Genomic DNA, 22077 nt, shown 5'->3' on the forward strand with positions numbered 1-22077 from the left:
TGAGAAGCCATTGATTGTTCAGCATACCCACCTGGAGCGGTAACTCCCTTTTCAGATCAAGGTGAGTGAGCTAAATAGAACATTACTTGCATTCTTGGTCTAAAAATGTATGGATTTGTGTATGCTTATATGCTTACAGTATATAAATAACAGTTTGTATTAGGTGCTATGGTCAAAGCAACAATTTAATATTTATTTATTAATCCTTTACTTGGATTTCTTTGGCTATTGAATTTGGGGTCAGCATGTTTGTAAAGAGGGGTTTCTTTACCATAGGAATTGCAATATTCTTCAGTTTATTCAACTTGCTTTTTTCGGCCTGACACTCTGCGACACAGAGGCTGCACAAATTCTTCTTGCTTACAAGATATAGATTTGCAACACGTTGGATGGCCTCTTGTTGTTCTGCCTCCAGTTCTTCATTTGTTGGCAATATGGGATTTCTCTTGGTGTTCAGTTTCTTCAATTTAGGCAATTTAAGGATGCTGGGGGGCACTGTAGTAAGATGATTATCAAAAAGACCTACCTCTTTGAGCTCTTTAAGCGCACCTATTGTAGTTGGTAGAACATCAATAGCATTGAGGCCAAGATTAAGGTGTCGAAGGTTCTTAAGTTGGCACAGTTCCATAGGGACACCTTTTGCTGTGAGTTTGTTGTTGCTAACATTAAGATGAAGAAGATTGTGAAGCTGTCCTAAAGATTCTGGAAGTTTCTCAATCTGATTGCTATGCAGGTCTAACAAGCGAAGATTCTGAAAACGATGTATCCAATTAGGCAACTTCTGAATTATATTTCTACTTAAATCCAGCTCTTCCACATCACAGAGCTTCAACAAGCATTTAGGAATGACTGCAATACCCATCTTTGATAGATCCAACCTTCGACGGCCATCAAATGTAATCCTGATTGAATTCTTAGCAGCTTTAAGGGTTATTTTTTTACCCTTGGGGGTACTTTTCCTTTTTGGCATTGTCCTGAAAAAGTTAAAAAAGGAAACCAAAAATACACTTAAACTAGAATTTGAAGTATATGGCAATTAATTAAAACTAAATTAAACTTGCTATGGTAACAATGCAACTGTGTACAAGATTTGTCACTTGAATTGTAAACTGCCTTGTGTACCATTGTACAAATTCAATAAAATGTTTACCTGTTAAAAATTTGTTTTAATTAAACTTAGTAATTGTCTTTATGGGTCTACTTAGCTATTATTTGTAATGGAACAGGATTTTATACTGTTAGGGCCAAATCCACAAAGACCCGGCGTAACGGCAAAATTCTAATTTAAGTTACACTGCCTTAAAATTTCTAGCTAAGTGCCCGATCCACAAAGCACTTACCTAGAAATTTCTGGCCGTGTAACTTAAATTCCGCCGGCGCAAGGCGTTCCTCATTTCATGGGGGCGATTCCCATTTAAATGAGGCGCGCTCCCGCGCCGGCCGTACTGCGCATGCTCGTGACGTCATTTTCCCGACGTGCATAGCGCGAAATTACGTTACGCCGGGCTTTGTGGATTGCGACGGGTCAATAAAGTTGCGTCGGGAAAAAAAAAAGATACGGCGCGAAAAAAAAAATTCAAATTCGAAAAAAAAACACGTCGCTAGACAGAAGGGTCTGCTTTTACATGGTGTACTAACTTTACACCTTGTAAAAGCAGCCCTAATTTTACACATGCAACTTAATACTTACGGAGAAAAAAATAAGCTGAAAAGCTTCGTGGATCTCCGTAAGTGCTAATTTGCATACCCGAGGCGGCATTTCGACACGAAATGCCCCCAGCGGCGAATGCGGTACTGCATCCTAAGATCCGGCAGTGTAATTCAATTACACATGCCGGATCTTCTCCCTAACTATGGAAAACTGATTCTGTGGATCAGTTCCATAGTTAGGACCAGGGATACGACGGAGTAACAGCAGTTACTCCGTCGTATCTCTTTTGAGGATTTGGCCCTTAGTACTTGACGTGTTTGTAGCCGTATTAGTGCAATTGTGGCAGAGACTGTTTCCTGAAAAATTGTATGTTAGTGCAAATAAAAAAAGTATCACGAACAGTACTCAATTTTATACTGTTAGTAGCAACATTATTAATGTTGAACTTTGCTATTTATCTAAATTCCTTTTCTGCAAATACATAGGCCGGGATTCAGAGAGATCGGCGCATCTTTAGATAGGCGTAGCGCATCTCATATGCGCTACGCCAATGTAACATTGAGAGGCAAGCTGAGTATTCACAAAGCATTTGCTCCCATATTTACGCTGGCGTAACGTAAATGGGCCGGCGTAAGCCAGCGTAATTCAAAGTAGCAAGGCAGTGGGCGTGTTGTATTATAATGAAGCGTGACCCCATGTAAATGCATGGCCGAACGAACGGCACTTGCGCGCGCATGCTCAGAATCACGTCGAATTTACTCCCTAAGATACACCGGGTCCATTCATGCGACGTGAACGTAACCTACGCCCAGCCCCATTCACGTACGACTTACGTAAACGACGTAAAATACGACGGCTGTTCCCGACGTTTCCGACGTCCATACCTTAACATGACTTACCCCTGCTTTATGAGGGGTAAACTTACGACGAACGTACGCCTTACGTAAACGGCGTAGCTTACTGCGACTGGCGCAAGTACGTTCGTGAATCAGGGTATCTAGCTCATTTACATATTCGACGCGTAAATCAACGGAAGTGCCCCTAGCGGCCAGCGTAAATATGCATCCAAGATACGACAGGGTAGGAGACGTACGTCGGTCGTATCTTGCCAAAATTCAGGCGTATCTGCTTTCCTGAATAAGCGTAAAGATACGACGGAGCACATTTTGACTTACGACGGCGTATCTGGAGATACATCATCGTAAGTCCTTTCTGAATCCGGGCCATAGTTTGTATATATGCTTACCACTGTATACAAGGCTTACCACTCCAATAGGTTTTTAATGCTTGCTACTATTAATAGCACTATCTTCATAGCAATGTAGGAGGCACCAATAGACTGTTTTCATAGACTGTTGTAGACTGTTACCAGACAGTCTGTGTTGGGGTGGGATCCCTGATTAACCACTTGCCAACCAGCCGCCGTCATTATACGGCAGCAGGTCGGCTCATTCCCGCGAATCGCCGTAGCTGTACGGTGATCCCTTTAACAGCAGGAGCCAATGCGAGCCGATGCGCGTGGCCGGCGGCCGCGATGTCCGCTGGCCACCCACGATTGCTCAACAGAGAGCCAGAATGGGGATCTGTCAATGTAAACAAACAGATCCCCATTCTGACAGGGAAGTACAGAGTGATCGTCTGTTCCTAGTGATTAGGAACAGTGATCTCTCTGTACTCCCAGTCAGTCCCCTCCTCCCACAGTTAGAAACACCTCCCAAGGAACACATTTAACCCCTTGATCACCCCCTAGTGTTAACCCCCTGCCAATGACATGTATACAGTAATCAGTGTATTTTTATAGCACTGATCGCTGTATACATGTCAATGGTCCCAAAAACTGTCCGATCTGTCCAACGCAGTCCCGCTAAAAATCACTGATCACCGCCATTACTAGTTAATTTTTTTTTTATAATAATAAAAATGGCAAAAATGTATTATCTATTTTGTAGACGCTATAACTTTTACGCAAACCAATCAATATACGCTTATTGCGATTTTATTTAACACAAATATGTAGAAGAATACATATTGGCCTAAAATGATGAAGAAATTCTTTTTTTTTAATTTTTTGGGAGCATTATTTATTATAGCAAAAATTAAAAAATATATATTTTTTGTTTATAGCGCAAAAATTAGAAACCGCAGAGGTGATCAAATACCACCAAATAAAAACTGTGGGGAAAAAAGGACTTTTTTTTTTACAACTGCGCAATTGTCAGTTAAAGCGACACAGTGCTAATTTGCAAAAAATGGCCTGGTCATTAAGGGGGCAAATCTTCCAGTCCTTAAGTGGTTAATCAAAGCAAAGTCTGAGTGGGCAGTGACCTGAGTCACCTAGGCTTGTCTAGGTGACTAGTTGTTATTTAGCTTACTGTTTGTTTATGTATGCTAACCGCATTGTTTAGGATAATTTGATCAAGCTCTTACCTGATTTTGTGTGGTATATATTCTGTGTAAGTTTACAATAAAGCTATTGTCATCTAGTTCTTGGGTGCAATGCTCAGCTATAATACCTGGTTCCTGGTTCCAGAGTGGAGGAAGCTGTATCTTGGCGGACGCACCCAAGTGGGGTGCTAGGAGGTCCGTCACGTCCTGAATTCAACAGAACTGTGCAAGCGGAAGAAGTCTTGCTGGACAGGAAGAAACAAGACTCAATCCTTGTGGGGAGGCCTACAGAGCATACAACAGGGCCAGCTAGGAAAGGGGCAAGAAGAGCGATCGCCCAACCTTCTCTTGAACCATACAAGGCCATATGCACTCAACATAGCTGGCTGCCTTTGGGGCATAGATATTATTTTCTTAGGCTAGCTTTTGCTTTTAAAAGGGGAACTCCACAATCCATTCTCAAATGCTCTTGTCTCCCCCCTAACCCCTTACTGATGTGCAGAGGGCATAGTTTGCTTTAGGTTTAGGAGAAACTAAGCCAGTCGTTGAACCACCCTCTTTTGGAAAGAGATATTACAGCTGTGGAGAGACAAGGGGCCTAGATAAGGGGGGGGGGGCTGCCAGCTGCCTACCAGCTGTCTCGACCCCCCCCCCCCCTGGTGGACTGGGAGTTCCCCACTTCTTGAAATACTATAGAGCTGCTCAACTGGTACAACTATACCAAATTTTTTCTACAATATACCAACCTGACTGGATACAATTGGAAGCGCAAGCCAGTCCTTCACTAACTATGGACCTCTTACTGTGGCTTCCAACAAGAGAACATTGTGCCATTTTAAGCCTTACATTATCCCATTCCCTGCATCTATGGGACACAGTATGCAAATTAAATCCACTGAGATCTTGTCATTCCCCTGTAGCCCCAATACTTCATAATCCACAATTTCCTCCTGTACAAAATTCCCAATAAAGGCCTTTACAGGATAGCACATTTTATAGATCACAAAGGAATCAAACTACAAACTTACTTCCAGGAAACATTACAGATGCCCCAGACGAAATCTTTTCGTCTACATCAAATTACTCACTTCATTAAATCCTTGGAAACTGATCTGACAGATACAGTATAACCACTAGGACCTTGTTTGAAAATAAGTGTTTAAGCAGACCTGATTCACGGGGAGGGATCTCGGAACTCTATAACCTCTTCAATAGTCAACAAGCCAAGTCTTCATACCAAATAGCTTGGGAATTGGATCTAGGCGAAACTATAGAAGAAGAGGTTTGGGGACAATGGTCGACCATGGTGCACAGGGGAATACTCAATACTTCCCTAGTGGAAGAAAATTACAAGGTACTGTCTAGATCAGACCTGGGCAAACTACGGCCCGCGGGCCGTATACGGCCCGGCGGACCTTTTAATCCGGCCCACCCCCGCCGCCGCTGCCATGTTAATCACCGCGGCGGGGAACATTACAGACAGCGTTCGTTTGAACAGCTGTTTTCCCCGCTGCGCATAGACACTTCCCCTTGGACGGATCTGTCCAATCGCGAGCAAGGGGGAGTCACACAGACACTCCCCCTTGCTCGCGATTGGACAGATCCGTCCAAGGGGGAGTGTCTATGCGCAGCGGGGAAAACAGCTGTTCAAACGAACGCTGTCTGTTATGTTCCCCGCCGCGGTGATAACAGTAGGCAGGGCCGGGAGGGGTCACTGTGCCCATCACACGCAGCCACTTGTGCCAACACATGCAGCCACTTGTGCCAACACACGCAGCCACTTGTGCCAACACACGCAGCCACTTCGCCACCATAAATTGTCGCCACTGTGCCAATCACACGCAGCCACTGTGCCAATCACACGCAGCCACTGTGCCAATCACACGCAGCCACTGTTCCCATCAAACGCAGCCACTGTGCCAATCACACGCAGCCACTGTGCAATCAATTGTTGCCACTGTTCCCAAACACAGCCACTGTGCCAATCACACGCAGCCACTGTGCCAATCACACGCAGCCACTGTGCCAATCACACGCAGCCACTGTGCCCATCACACGCAGCCACTGTGCCAATCACATGCAGCCACTGTGCCCATCAAACGCAGCCACAGTGCTCATCAAACGCAGCCACTCTGCCAATCACATGCAGCCACTGTGCCAATAACACGCAGCCACTCTGCCCATCAAATGCAGCCACTGTGCCCATCACACGCAGCCACTGTGCCAATCACACGCAGCCACTGTGCCAATCACACGCAGCCACTGTTCCCATCAAACGCAGCCACTGTGCCAATCACACGCAGCCACTGTGCAATCAATTGTTGCCACTGTTCCCAAACACAGCCACTGTGCCAATCACATGCAGCCACTGTGCCAATCACACGCAGCCACTGTGCCAATTACACGCAGCCACTGTGCCAATCACACGCAGCCACTGTGCCAATCACACGCAGCCACTGTGCCAATCACATGCAGCCACTGTGCCCATCAAACGCAGCCACTGTGCTCATCAAACGCAGCCACTGTGCCAATCACACTCAGCCACTTTGCCAATAACACGCAGCCACTCTGCCCATCAAACGCAGCCACTGTGCCAATCACACGCAGCCACTGTGCCCATCAAACGCAGCCACTGTGCCCATCACACGCAGCCACTGTGCCAATCACACGCAGCCACTGTGCCAATCACACGCAGCCACTGTTCCCATCAAACGCAGCCACTGTGCCAATCACACGCAGCCACTGTGCAATCAATTGTTGCCACTGTTCCAAAACACAGCCACTGTGCCAATCACATGCAGCCACTGTGCCAATCACACGCAGCCACTGTGCCAATTACACGCAGCCACTGTGCCAATCACACGCAGCCACTGTGCCAATCACACACAGCCACTGTTCCCATCAAACGCAGCCACTGTGCCAATCACACGCAGCCACTGTGCCCATCACACGCAGCCACTGTGCCAATCACATGCAGCCACTGTGCTCATCAAACGCAGCCACTGTGCTCATCAAACGCAGCCACTGTGCCAATCACATGCAGCCACTGTGCCAATAACACGCAGCCACTCTGCCCATCAAACGCAGCCACTGTGCCCATCACACACAGCCACTGTGCCAATCACACGCAGCCACTGTGCCAATCACACGCAGCCACTGTTCCCATCAAACGCAGCCACTGTGCCAATCACACGCAGCCACTGTGCAATCAATTGTTGCCACTGTTCCCAAACACAGCCACTGTGCCAATCACATGCAGCCACTGTGCCAATCACACGCAGCCACTGTGCCAATTACACGCAGCCACTGTGCCAATCACACGCAGCCACTGTGCCAATCACACGCAGCCACTGTGCCAATCACATGCAGCCACTGTGCCCATCAAACGCAGCCACTGTGCTCATCAAACGCAGCCACTGTGCCAATCACACTAAGCCACTGTGCCAATAACATGCAGCCACTCTGCCCATCAAACGCAGCCACTGTGCCAATCACACGCAGCCACTGTGCCCATCAAACGCAGCCACTGTGCCCATCACACGCAGCCACTGTGCCAATCACACGCAGCCACTGTGCCAATCACACGCAGCCACTGTTCCCATCAAACGCAGCCACTGTGCCAATCACACGCAGCCACTGTGCAATCAATTGTTGCCACTGTTCCCAAACACAGCCACTGTGCCAATCACATGCAGCCACTGTGCCAATCACACGCAGCCACTGTGCCAATTACACGCAGCCACTGTGCCAATCACACGCAGCCACTGTGCCAATCACACGCAGCCACTGTTCCCATCAAACGCAGCCACTGTGCCAATCACACGCAGCCACTGTGCAATCAATTGTTGCCACTGTTCCCAAACACAGCCACTGTGCCAATCACACGCAGCCACTGTGCCAATCACACGCAGCCACTGTTCCCATCAAACGCAGCCACTGTGCCAATCACACGCAGCCACTGTGCAATCAATTGTTGCCACTGTTCCCAAACACAGCCACTGTGCCAATCACATGCAGCCACTGTGCCAATCACATGCAGCCACTGTGCCAATCACATGCAGCCACTGTGCCAATCACATGCATCCACTGTGCCCATCAAACGCAGCCACTGTGCCAATCACACGCAGCCACTGTGCCAATAACACGCAGCCACTCTGCCCATCAAACGCAGCCACTGTGCCAATCACACGCAGCCACTGTGCCCATCAAATGCAGCCACTGTGCCATCACATGCAGCCACTGTGCCAACACACGCAGTCACTGTGCCATCAATTGTTGCCACTGTGCCCATCACACGCAGCCACTGTGCCATCAATTGTCGCCACTGTGCCCATCAAACGCAACCACTGTGCCATCACACGCAGCCACTGTGCCATCACATGCAGCCACTGTTTAATCAATTGTTATTGATTAAACAGTGGCTGCCTGTCCCCAGCCTCTGCCCCCCTCCTGTGTCATGTCCCCAGCGTCTGTCCCCCTCCTGTGTCATGTCCCCAGCGTCTGTCCCCCTCCTGTGTCATGTCCCCAGCGTCTGTCCCCCTCCTGTGTCATGTCCCCAGCATCTGTCCCCCTCCTGTGTCATGTCCCCAGCGTCTGTCCCCCTCCTGTGTCATGTCCCCAGCGTCTGTCTCCCTCCTGTGTCATGTCCCCAGCGTCTGTCCCCCTCCTGTGTCATGTCCCCAGCGTCTGTCCCCCTCCTGTGTCATGTCCCCAGCGTCTGTCCCCCTCCTGTGTCATGTCCCCAGCGTCTGTCCCCCTCCTGTGTCATGTCCCCAGCGTCTGTCCCCCTCCTGTGTCATGTCCCCAGCCTCTGTCCCCCTCTTGTGTCATGTCCCCAGCCTCTGTCCCCCTCCTGTGTCATGTCCCCAGCCTCTGTCCCCCTCCTGTGTCATGTCCCCAGCCTCTGTCCCCCTCCTGTGTCATGTCCCCAGCCTCTGTCCCCCTCCTGTGCCATGTCCCCAGCCTCTGTCCCCCTCCTGTGCCATGTCCCCAGCCTCTGTCCCCCTCCTGTGCCATGTCCCCAGCCTCTATCCCCCTCCTGTGTCATGTCCCCAGCCTCTGTCCCCCTCCTGTGTCATGTCCCCAGCCTCTGTCCCCCTCCTGTGTCATGTCCCCAGCCTCTGTCCCCCTCCTGTGCCATGTCCCCAGCCTCTGTCCCCCTCCTGTGCCATGTCCCCAGCCTCTGTCCCCCTCCTGTGCCATGTCCCCAGCCTCTGTCCCCCTCCTGTGTCATGTCCCCAGCCTCTGTCCCCCTCCTGTGCCATGTCCCCAGCCTCTGTCCCCCTCCTGTGTCATGTCCCCAGCCTCTGTCCCCCTCCTGTGTCATGTCCCCAGCCTCTGTCCCCCTCCTGTGCCATGTCCCCAGCCTCTATCCCCCTCCTGTGTCATGTCCCCAGCCTCTGTCCCCCTCCTGTGTCATGACCCCAGCCTCTGTCCCCCTCCTGTGTCATGTCCCCAGCCTCTGTCCCCCTCCTGTGCCATGTCCCCAGCCTCTGTCCCCCTCCTGTGCCATGTCCCCAGCCTCTGTCCCCCTCCTGTGCCATGTCCCCAGCCTCTGTCCCCCTCCTGTGTCATGTCCCCAGCCTCTGTCCCCCTCCTGTGCCATGTCCCCAGCCTCTGTCCCCCTCCTGTGTCATGTCCCCAGCCTCTGTCCCCCTCCTGTGTCATGTCCCCAGCCTCTGTCCCCCTCCTGTGTCATGTCCCCAGCCTCTGTCCCCCTCCTGTGTCATGTCCCCAGCCTCTGTCCCCCTCCTGTGCCATGTCCCCAGCCTCTGTCCCCCTCCTGTGCCATGTCCCCAGCCTCTGTCCCCCAGTTTTCCAACAATGATATTTAGAAATACAATTGATTTTATGCAGTATTGAGTTTAGCCTTTTGGCCCGGCCCTCCAAAATATTTTTAGTTTCTCATGTGGCCCCATCGAAAAAATAATTGCCCACCCCTGGTCTAGATGGTACTTAGTTTCAGCGAAACTAGAAAAAATTAGTCCCGACACTTCGCCCCTTTGTTTCAGAGGATGCGGACAAGAGGGAACCATGTTCCATATGTGGTGGTCCTGTCCCAAAGTCAAACGATTTTGGATCAGAATTTTACCCTGATCCACTCTGTGACAGGACAGAACATACCTCAAAATCCGAAAACTGCACTATTTGCAGACCAACTACACGAGATCCCTAGACATCTTCGAACTCTCATTTTTTAAATTTTCTCAGCACCAAAAATTATAATAGCACGAGCATGGAAAACTCCGATAATCAATCTTGCCCTAGTAAAACATTACATTTCTTGGATCATGGTCAATGAAAAATTGACCAGCATCCTTAAAGATAAACAGACCAAATTTGACAAAGTATGATCCCCTGGATGAAATATCTTCAAACGCCATAATCTCTAAATTTGAATAATGGGGAGATCTGGACCTAATGAAATAACTCCTATTTTGGATTACTGACCTTTGCTCTTCTCCTCTATATTTCCTTCACTTCCTCCCCCTCTTTTTCCTTATTTATCTTAATTAATTTTGTTATACTTTATTTCCTTTCAAAATAAATGTATCTTTCTATATCAATATATTATTTGTATCTCTATACATTTTTTAAACTTTTAAATAAAAATCTATTGACCCGAAATTTAAAAAGACTCTCGCTCCTCTAGCTCCTCCTAAAAGGGCATTTAACCCTTCCCCTTTGGGGCATGTTGGGCTCAGCCCAATACCAACCACAGAGCACCTTATACCCACTAGTTTAAAGGGGTTTTCCACATTCCGTAAGTCGCCCTCTTGGCAGCCCCCCACAACCCCAGCCTAGGGTTGTGTGGAAGTGCCCGAGCCCCTCCTGCCCCCAAGCATCCACCCAATTTCATGGGCTGGCTTGCTGTGTGTTTGACTAGGGGTTTGTTAGTGTGTGGGGGGGGCACAATATTTTTTTAAGTTGGGGGTGGTATTTTTCACGTAGGGGTTTTCATTTTAAGCCTTAACAGACCCAAATGGCCTTGTATGTATTGGGGCACGGGGCGGCAGGCTATTTATTTGTTTTGTGTTAAAATCTTGCAGCTACAATGTAGATGTATACGTTTTCTCTAAAGCCGTACATCTTTGAAGCAGCATTTTTGGATACATGCTACAGATGCACCACTTTACAGGCAGAGTAAGCTCCCCCCCCCCCCAAATTACCCCCTATAGCAATATTAAGGCCGATTACTAGAATATAAGCCAGGCAAGTGGGGACTAGCAAAATTAACAAGTCAGTTCCCATAGACTGCAATGGTATCTGTTGTATAACTTTTGCCCATGTTAGGCTCTTTGTTTGCCCCCTGGACTGGGGGGTGTTTGTCCCATCTGTAATTTTGTAGCATGTTGGGTGATGTGCTTAATTTTGGACAGGGGGTGGCTTATTTTGTGCTAGCTGCATTTGGGTTGTTCTGGGCATGCTCAGGGACATTGTTTTGTTTTTTTTGTGCATTTTGTGTGTGAACAGCACTTGGATTTTTCTGGGCATGCTCAGAGAGTGTGTTTTTTGGGTTAGTAATTTAAGGACATCCTAAACAGGTGTATCCACTTTGAAATTCTGTCTCTTTTTGTTAAGATAGGAATAGTTTGATTATCCTTACATCATTTGACCTAGAGAAGGCATATGATAAAGCGAATAATGGGTTTTTGTGGGAGGTTTTGAAGTGGATGGTTATACCACAGCAGCTCATTAATGTAATAACCTGTAATAACCCTACCAATGTCTTTCCTTCAGGACACATATGTCAATCTAACTAGTGTCCCCATTAGACAAACTGGTGATTTTATTATCCAATCATGTAGAAGCAAAGATGCTGTTTTGTTTTTCTTGCATGTCCCCTTTGAATCTCCAGCAACTGCACTTCCAAGTGCACTTGTAGTGCAAAGTGGATTTGCCTTTAGTAAATAAACCCCAAAGTCCAAGATACCTAATAATTTGGGGTGTACACAGCAAAATGCAATGCAATGCAATGCAAAGTGCAATTTAGCTAATGGAAAAACATTTTAGATTGACCTGTGTGTCACCAAGGAAAGACATAAGTAGGGTTTTACCCTCACTTCCTGTTTGGCTATGTGAAAGAAAGTGAATACATTTGAAGGAGAAACTGGCAAAATTTGGGTGGTGTCTTCCCTCTATCAGGGGTGCAGACATCCCCAAAAACTAACAAGACTTCTAATCCCTCTGCACTCTATACCCAAGAAATAATAGGAAAGGATTTAATTTTGTTTAACTTTGCAAAGAAACATTCCTAAGTTCTACTGTGATGGCCCATTTAGACCTTGTTTAATAGAAAACCGCAGTTGCGTTTCACTATAAACATTTGTTAGTCCGGTCCTGGAAATCTCCATCTGCTTTACTAATAATTTCTATAAAAATTGGGTTTCTGCAGGCAGATGCGCCAAATGCATCTAGATGCACGACCGCTGTGTGTGTGAGATGTGCAACTGCTGTGTGCGCGTAGGTATGTACCCGTGGCGCATATCTGGTCCCCGGAAGCGGTGGCCAGCACACAAGAATGACATTGCACCTCTCCAGTAAGTTGCTTGTACTGCTGCTAATCTCTTCCCACCACAATGCCCCGCTCACTGTTCTCTGAGGAAGAGATGATCCTCATTTGCAAATTAAGATCATTTTTATTATATTTTTACATGGGGTGGTGTTTGTGTGGGTCATGTGTGTATGTGTAAATGATTTGGCCTCAAAACACACACCTACATCCTGTGTACAGATTCACTTCCAGGGCTAATATATATTGCTTACTGCTTCAGTGTCTCTGTGTGTGTATATATATATATATAGATATATGTATATATACATATATCTATATACTGTATATATATATATATATATAGATGTAGGTTCTTGTGTCCATCAGCAGAGAGAAGTTGGGTAGATGCCACACTCCCAATTCTGGAGGCATAATAATGGTCTATTACAGGGGTCTTCAAACTACAGTCCTCCAGTTGTTCAGGAACTACAATTCCCATCATGCCTAGTCATGTCTGTGAATGTCAGAGTTTTACAATGCCTCATGGGATGTGTAGTCCCGCAACAGCTGGAGAGCCGTAGTTTGAAGATTCCTGATCACTTTAGCATGTCTTGAAAAAGGGTGTTTTTTCATGTACTTTGTATAATGCCCAAGAAATATCGTTTGGAAAATACCAGTTGGTCATGGCACATCTACATTCCAAATTTGGCACCTAAGATGGTCATGCACTATGCAATCTGATTGGCCAATCTCTGTACAACTCAAAATAGATAATAGGAAGACGAACTTGAACAATTCAAATTATAGGAAATCAAACAGGCTCTTGCAATAAATCAAATTTTTTTACGATCTCATGCCCTGTACACACGATCGGTTCGTCTGATGAAAACGGACCGATGGACCGTCCCCATCGGTGAAAAAAAATAGAACCTGTTTTCTTATGGTTAAAAAAACTATAGAAAAAAACATTTGTCTGTGGGGAAATCCATCGGTCAAAAATCCACGCATGCTCAGAATCAAGTCGACGCATGCTCGGAAGCATTGAACTTCATTTTTCTCAGCAGGACGTTGTGTTTTACGTCACAGGGTTGGACACGATCGGATTTTTAATCGATTGTGTGTAGGCAAGGCTGATGAAATTCAGCTTCATTGGATATCTGATGAAAAAATCCATCGGCCCGTTTTCATCAGACAAACCAATTATTTGTACAGGGCATAACTGATTACAGTGTATGGTGACCTTTTAAAGATCAAGGTCTAAAAATATAAATTTATTGGCCCAGATTCACAAAGCACTTACGCCGAGGTATAACAAGTTACGCCGACGTAAGTGCAAATGTGCGCCGCCGTATTTGTGCGCCAGACCCACAAACAGCGAGGTGCGCGTAAGTTGTACGTCCGGCGTAAAGTTATTCCCCATAAAGGAGGTGTAACCCAGCAGCAGACATGCAAAGGTCTGCACCAGGGAACACAAGCCGGCGTATTTTACGTTGGACCTGTGTCTGGCTTGGCGTAGGTTATGTTCACGCCGTACGCAGTGATCCGGCGTAGTTTAGGCAGTTGTTCCAACGTGGTTGTGAGCATGCACAGGAGGATGCGTCCACGTCACGGCGCATGCGCAGTTCGTGATAGGTATCTGTCTGTCGCTTGGCCCATCATTTTCATGGGATCACACCTCATTTGCATGGATCACGCCCACTTCCACCTACGCCGGTATACATCTTTGAATCCCATGCCACGCTGGCGCAGCGTTGGGAGCAAAAGCTTGCTGAATGCATTGCTTTCCTCTCTGCGCTGCGTTGGCGTAGCGTACATTGGTTACTCTACGGCAGCGTAATGTGCGCCTGCTCTCTGTGAATCTGGGCCATTGGGTTTAGAAACACTTCTCTGTTCTTTGTAATGTATTGAAAGATTTATGTAAAAAAAGAAAAAACACATTTGAAAGATATATTAGAGGTGATAGGAATGAGATTAGCATGAAAAGGGTTAATTAACTGAGAACACCTACTAATTGCCTAACAAGACATCCAATGAGATTACATTAACCAACTGTATTGGGGGTGCATTATTAACCACTTGAGATCCGCACTATGGTCGAAAGACGTCCACAGCGCGGCTCTCAAGTGCCGGGTGGACGTCCCTGGACGTCCTGCTGTTGTTGTTCCCTGTGCGCGCCGCTGGGGGCGCGCAGCGGGGAAACAACGTGCCCGGCGCTTCGCTCGGGAGCCGATGCGAGTGCCTGGCGGCCGCGATGTCTGCCAGGCACTCACGATCGTCGGTAACACAGCAGGACGTGGAGCTCTGTGTGTAAACACAGAGCTCCACGTGCTGTGAGGGAGAGAGTAGACCGATCTGTGTCCCTTTACATAGGGACACAGCATCGGTCACCTCCCCCAAACACCCCCTCCCCCCACACAGTAAGAACACAATGAGGGAATACATTTAACCCCTTCCTCACCCCCTAGTGTTAACCCCTTCACTGCCAGTCACATTTATACAGTAATTAGTGCATTTTTATAGCACTGATCGCTGTATAAATGTGAATGGTCCCAAAATTGTGTCAAAAGTGTCCGATACGTCCGCCGCAATATCGCAGCCCTGACAAAAAAATCACAAATCGCCGCCATTACAAGTAAAAAAAAAAAAAAAAAAATCATAACCATTTTGTAGGCGCTATAACTTTTGCGCAAACCAGTCGCTTATTGCTTTTTTTTTTTTTTTTACAAAAATACGTCGAAAAATACGTATCGGCCTTAACTGAGAAAAAAAATAGTTAAAAAAAAATGGGATATTTATTATAGCAACAAGTAAAAAATATATATATATTTTTTTAAATTGTCGCTCTTTTTTTGTTTATAGCGCAAAAAATAAAAACCGCAGAGGTGATCAAATACCACCAAAAGAAAGCTCTATTTGTGGGGAAAAAAGGACGTCAATTTTGTTTGGGAGCCACGTCGCACGACCGCGCAATTGTCAGTTAAAGCGACGCAGTGGCGGAAGCTGAAATTTTGCCTGGGCACGAAGGGGGTTTATGTGCCCAGTAAGCAAGTGGTTAATGAGAAAACCGCAGTTACCCTAGCAACAGTTTACATATGTGGGTATTTATTATCGCTATTTACGCTTCAATGTGCGCTGGTTCACACGTTTAATTACTGACTTTTCAGGCGCACCAATTAATGTAGAATCTGAACTAGCATCCAGCGAAAATAAGCAGTAGATTGGTGTGGACCGACCTAGAGTGGTATTTATCTTTTTGTTCTTAGGCTAGGTTCTTTTGTTCTTCTCCCCACAGTCCTCCAGATTGATACTTACCACCAGCCCGCACGGCTAACTCTCAGGAGATCTCCCAGTAGTGCTAACCTGCCCCTGCTGTCCTCTGTCCTTGCTCCTGTGCCTCCAGGAAGGGCTTCCTCTGTGCTTTGCCAGTATTCTTCCAGCACCTGAGCTCTGGCCCAAGGTTACCCCACAAGACTAGGGGGCACCCTCAGGGCCACTGACAGCCTCCTCAGTAGTTTCCATCTTCCACCCAACTGCCCCTGCTGGCATCTTGCCAATTTATGAGGTGGCCCTGCCAGCCCTTTGCTGGGGATTGGCTGAGGCTCTCATAAATATACCAAGCAGCTTCTCCTAACCCCCGCCCACTATGTCCAGAGCATTCTTCAATGCCATAGGAAACGGGGGGGGTCCACCAGAGAGGCTGCTAGGATGAATTATCCAGCCCTGAGTCATTGAACCCTGACCCAGATTCACAGCTCGGGCTTAGCCTTGAGCTGAACTACATTTTCCTACACCAACAAACCTATGCTAAAGGCTGTATATTACATGCTCCTGACCCCTGTACTATTTATGCTATATTGTACAAAATATGCTTGTTGCTCAGTAGTCACTGTTAATGAAGTTCATCTTCAAATTCGAAATTCTTAAATTGAAAAATTTGGAAATTGAAAAATTCGAAATTTGAAACATTTTTCAATTTTCGAAATTCGGAAATACGAAAATTCGAAATTTGAAAATTCGAAATTTGAAATATTTAAAATTTGAAAAATTCGAAACTTGGAAAATTCGATATTCGGAAATACGAACATTTTCATTTTTGACATTTCGAATTTTTCAATTTTCGACATTTCGAATTTTTAGAAATTTCGAATTTCGAATTTTTCAATTTTCGAATTTTTCAATTCAAGAATTTCGAATTTTTCAATTTTAGAAATTTCGAATTTTTCTGTTTTCGAATTTTTTAATTTTTTAATTTTTCAGTTTTCAAATTTTTCAATTTTTTTATTTCGAATTTTTCAATTTTCGAAATGTCGAATTTTTCAATTTTTTTATTTCGAATTTTTCAATTTTCGAAAGTTCGAAAATACGAAAATTCGAAAATTCGAAATTCGGAAATTGAAAAATTCGAAATTTGAAACATTTTTCAATTTTCGAAATTTCGAATTTTCGAAATTCGGAAATACGAAAATTTGAAATTTGAAAATTCGAAATTTGAAAAATTTGAAAAATTCAGATTTTTCGGAAATACGAAAAATTCGAAAATTCTAAATTCGGAAATTTAAAAAATTTGATTTTCGAAAAATTTAAAATTTGAAAAATTCTAAAATTCGAAACTTGGAAAATTAGAAATTCGGAAATTGAAAAATTCGAAATTTGAAACATTTTTCAGTTTTCGAAATTTCGAATTTTCGAAATTCGTAAATTCGAAAAATTCGAAAATTCGAAACTTGAAAAATTCGAAAATGGAAAAATTCGAAAATGGAAAAATTCGAAAATTTAAAAATTCGAAGATTGAAAAATTCGAAAATTCGGAATTTCGAAAATTCTTCAAAAAAACGGAAATACGAAAATTTGTAAATTCGTATGTTCGAAAATACGAAAATTCGTAAATTCGAATTTTCGTAAATTCGTAAATTCACAATTTTCGGAAGTCCGAAAATTCGTAAATAAAAAATTTGTAAATACGAAAATTCGTAATTAACGAATTTTCGCATTTTCGAAAAAAAACTAATTAGAAACAAAACGAATTGCACATGTCAAATGCACACCAACGTCCTTAATCTCAGTCAAGACATCAACGAACACGTTATTGAACTAAGGGGGAGTTCAAGCAGACTGCCAGATCTGCAGCCCCAGTTTATTCACAAAAGATTCTCAACAAGCTGGGAGGCCCATCTCTTATTGTGCCAGTCCAAACAGGGTATCTACACAAAGGCCCTTGATGCAAGTGCATACGTGACCTTGTTGCACTAAAACTATGATGCAGTAAATATCTAAAGCACCTACCCCTGCAGAATCTGAAAGATCTGGTGCATTCTCACCCTAGGCTTATACTCGAGTCAATAAGTTTTCCCAGTTTTTTGTTGTAAAAGTAGGTGCCTCGGCTTACACTCGAGTATATACGGTACTTGCAGTTTAGCAATTAGTGTGGTTCTAAGATGGTCCAGGTAATAAGGCAGGCAGAGTTCTGGGGTGGTCGGATATCTGATCCAGGTCATACACATGGAAATCCAACAGCAAAGTAGTGCAGGCAAACGGAAGGCTTGATCAGAACAATGCAGGTCTGTCTCTATCACAAGCAAGGGATAGAGTTTTTGGTTTGCTTATATCAGGTGACTGAGCTGATCAATCACCTAATAGGTGAACAAGGGCAGGGAGGAAAAGCAACAGCCAACACCCAGGTGCTGGAATGAGGAACATGACAAATACAAGGAAAAGGAATAGACTTTCTGCTCTTGACAAAGAGATTAAAGGGGTTGTAAAGGTTCTTCTTTTATGTTCTAAATAGGTTCCTTTAAGCTAGTGCATTGTTGGTTCACTTACCTTTTCTTTCGATTTCCCTTCTAAATGCTTTTCTTCTTTGTTTGAATTTCTCACTTCCTGTTTGTCCTCAGTAAGCTTTCCACCATCATCTGAGAGGTGGAAAGTCATTCAGAACAGCTTACTGAACACCTTACTGAGGAGAAACAGGAAGTCAGAAATTCAGACAAAGAAAACAAAGAAAACATTTTTTAGAAGGGAAATCGAAGGAAAAGGTAAGTGAACCAACAATGCACTAGCTTAAAGCAACATATTTAGAAAATAAAAAACAAACCTTTACAACCCCTTTAAGGAATTTAAAGATAATCTTGTGTCTTTTAAATTGGTTGTAAACCCTCTGAAGAAATAAAATAAAAACCTGCAAGACAAAAGCATAATGAGCTAGTATGAAAATGTGGTGTAAACTGCGCTAATGTGAACAAGACTATGACAAAACAAAACCCCACGGTTTTCACCTCAATGCATTCTATGCATTGAGATGAAAAAAAAAATTTGTAGTGCACCAGCCCCCCAGATCCCCTCTTTTACTTGCCTGAGCCCGATCGTTCCTGTGTCAGGGATGAGCACAACCACTCCAGCCGGTGTCTCGGGTCCTGATTGGATAGATTGATAGCAGCACAGCCATTGGCTCCCGCTGCTGTCAATCAAATCCAATGTCTTGGAAACCGGGGGCGGAGCCAAGTCAATGGAAACAGCAGCAGGACATGGGATCATGCCCACATATGTGCCTCGAGGGAGAGCATCTTTCAAACTGGGCACTTGAGAAGAGGAGCCAGGAACACTGCTGAGGGACCCCAGAGGAGGAGGATTGGGGCCACTGTGTGCAAAGCCAACTGCACAGAGGAGGCAAGTATGACATCTTTGTTTAAAAAAAAAAAAAAAAGAATGTTCACATATGACTTTACAATCGCTTTAAGTACCCTCATTCTTAAATCCTTTTTTGTTTTTTTCTGTTGTAGTATTACCTCTTTTTTTGTGATACCCTTTTCTTAATTATCTCTAAATCACTGAGCCAAACCTTAAAGAATCCATGGGCCGGATTCAGATAGGAGATACGACGGCGTATCTCCTGATACGCCGTCGTATCTCTGAGTGCCGGCCGTCGTATCTATGCGCCTGATTCAGAGAATCAGTTACACATAGATACCCCTAAGATCCGACTGGTGTAAGTGTCTTATACCGTCGTATCTTAGGCTGCTGATTCAGAAACGTACGTCCCGCCGGTGCATTTTTTTACGTTGTTTACGTTAGGCTTTTTTCGGCGTAAAGTTACCCCTGCTATATGCGGCGTAGCTAATGTTAAGTATGGACGTCGTTCCCGCACCAAGTTTTTTGAAAATTTTACGTCGTTTGCGTAAGTTGTTCGCGAATAGGGCTTTGCGTAAGTTACGTTCACGTCGATACCAATGAGGCTTTGCGGCGTAATTTCGAGCATGCGCACTGGGATTTTTTCACGAACGGCGCATGCGCCATTCAGAAACAATGTCAAATACGCGGGGTCAAGTCAAATTTAACCACTTGCCGCCCGCCAATGACAAATTGACGTCGGCAAAGTGGTTGTAGAATCCTGACCGGACGTCATATGACGTCCTCAGGATTCTGAGCCGCTGCGCGCCCCCGGGGGCGCGCATCGCGGCGATCGTTGTTGCGGGGTGTCAGTCTGACACCCCGCAACACCGATCTCGGTAAAGAGTCTCTCACGGAGACTCTTTACCACGTGATCAGCCGTGTCGAATCACGGCTGATCACGATGTAAACAGGAAGAGCCGTCGATGGCTCTTCCTCACTCGCGTCTGACAGACGCGAGTAGAGGAGAGCCGATCGGCGGCTCTCCTGACAGGGATCTCCTGACCTCGGATCGCCACATGGACCACCAGGGAAGCCCACCCTGGACCACCAGGGAAGGGCAGGAAGAAAAAAAACGGGGCAAAAAAAAGTCTAAAAAAAAAAAAAAAAGTTTGAAAAAAAAAAAAAAAGTTTGAAAAAAAAAAAAAAAGTTTGAAAAAATAAAAATAAGTATGGAAAAAAAAATAAAGATGCCAATCAGTGCCCACAAATGGGCACTGACTGGCAACAAAAGGAAAACAGTGCCGCCCCACAGTGTCCATCAGTGCCGCCCCACAGTGTCCATCAGTGCCACCCCACAGTGCCCATCAGTGCCACCCCACAGTGCCCATCAGTGCCACCCCACAGTGCCCATCTGTGCCACCCCACAGTGCCCATCAGTGCCGCCCATGAGTGCCCATCAGTGCCACCCATGAGTGCCCATCAGTGCCGCCCATGTGCCCATCAGTGCCGCCTATGTGTGCCCATCAGTGCCGCCCATGTGCCCATCAGTGCCGCCTATGAGTGCCCATCAGTGCCGCATATCAGCGCCCATCAGTGCCGCATACCAGCGCCGCCAATCAGTACCACCTCATCTGTGCCCGTCAGTACTACCTCATCGATGTCCATCAGTGCCATCTCATCTGTGCCCATCAGTGCCGCCATACCAGTGCCCATAATTGAAAGAGAAAACTTACTTATTTACAAAAAAAATTACAGAAAAAAATAAAAACGTATTTTTTTTTCAAAATTTCCAGTCTTTTTTTAGTTGTTGCGCAAAAAAAAAAAAATCGCAGAGGTGATCAAATACCACCAAAAGAAAGCTCTATTTGTGGGGAAAAAAGGACGCCAATTTTGTTTGGGTACAGTGTAGCACGACCGCGCAATTGCCATTCAAAGTGCGACAGTGCTGAAAGCTGAAAATCGGCTTGGGCGGGAAGGTGTATACGTGCCCTGTATGGAAGTGGTTAAATAAAACGCGCCCCCAACATCCCCATTTAAATTAGGCGGGCTTACGCCGCCACACATACGTTACACCGCCGTAACTAAGGGCGAAAGTTCTTTCTGCATACGGAACTTGCACCCAAAGTTAGGGCGGCGTAACGTATCTGAGATACGTTACGCCAGCAGAAAGATCCGCTGATCTTTCTGAATCTAGCCCCTTGTCTTTTTAAACTATGGAATATGCCGTAAAAGTGTGTATTACAGATATTTATTAAAAGTCTTAATTGTTATCGCAGATATTTTGAACTGTTGGCATTTCCAATAATCCTTCTGGGGGAGCTGTATTGTGTGTAACAAGTTAACTCTAAGCAATGTCAATCAGTCAGCTGACACATAGATTCGGTAAAGCTGAGTGCCTGACAATGCTGTTGTGACAATGTCAAAAATGTTACTTCTTTTGTGGTCCCCACAATACCCAAGGTTTTGTGCAACCTTTGTTATTACAACTTCAACTTGCTTATTTTTTTTTTTTCTTGCAAAAAAATCGAGCCGTCAGTCTCCATACAAATAATACGTTTCAGTTTTGTCATTTGTAGGGTTGATTCCATAGCTGTGACATAGTATATAATATGTTATATTTGTTATGGCTACTGTTTTAAAACACCAGTTGCATTAAAAATTTCTAATCAATTTCTAACCACTGTGTTACAAGCTGTGGGACGATAGCTCAGCAATAGCAGTAAATTGTGAAGTATATTAGTAACCCTTGCTAAAGAGTTAACATACACAACTTTGCGTCTCACTTTTTTTTTTTTAAATTATACATCAGACTAAAATCTACTGTTGTATAATCAACGGCACAAACATTCAGTCTTACCTTTTTTCACACTGCTCTCCAAAGTACAACAAAAAGGGTGCTGCAGATCAGACCTGCACAATCTACTTCTGTAACCAAGTAACA

At 45.2% G+C, this 22077-nt stretch overlaps 1 protein-coding gene across 1 annotated transcript; it reads right to left on the reverse strand.

The window, feature by feature from the left end:
• Nucleotides 1-167: 167 nt before the first annotated feature.
• Nucleotides 168-22077, reverse strand: LRRC18 (leucine rich repeat containing 18). The gene is made up of 2 exons (XM_040320789.1): nucleotides 21994-22077; nucleotides 168-974 (listed from the first exon to the last, which is right to left on the reverse strand). The coding sequence occupies exon 2, from the start codon at nucleotides 968-970 to the stop codon at nucleotides 200-202; it is 771 nt and encodes a 256-aa protein (XP_040176723.1). The 5' UTR covers nucleotides 971-974; nucleotides 21994-22077; the 3' UTR covers nucleotides 168-199.

The sequence above is a fragment of the Rana temporaria genome, chromosome 8 (genome assembly GCF_905171775.1).
Source record: "Rana temporaria chromosome 8, aRanTem1.1, whole genome shotgun sequence".
In the NCBI taxonomy this organism is placed as follows: domain Eukaryota; kingdom Metazoa; phylum Chordata; class Amphibia; order Anura; family Ranidae; genus Rana; species Rana temporaria.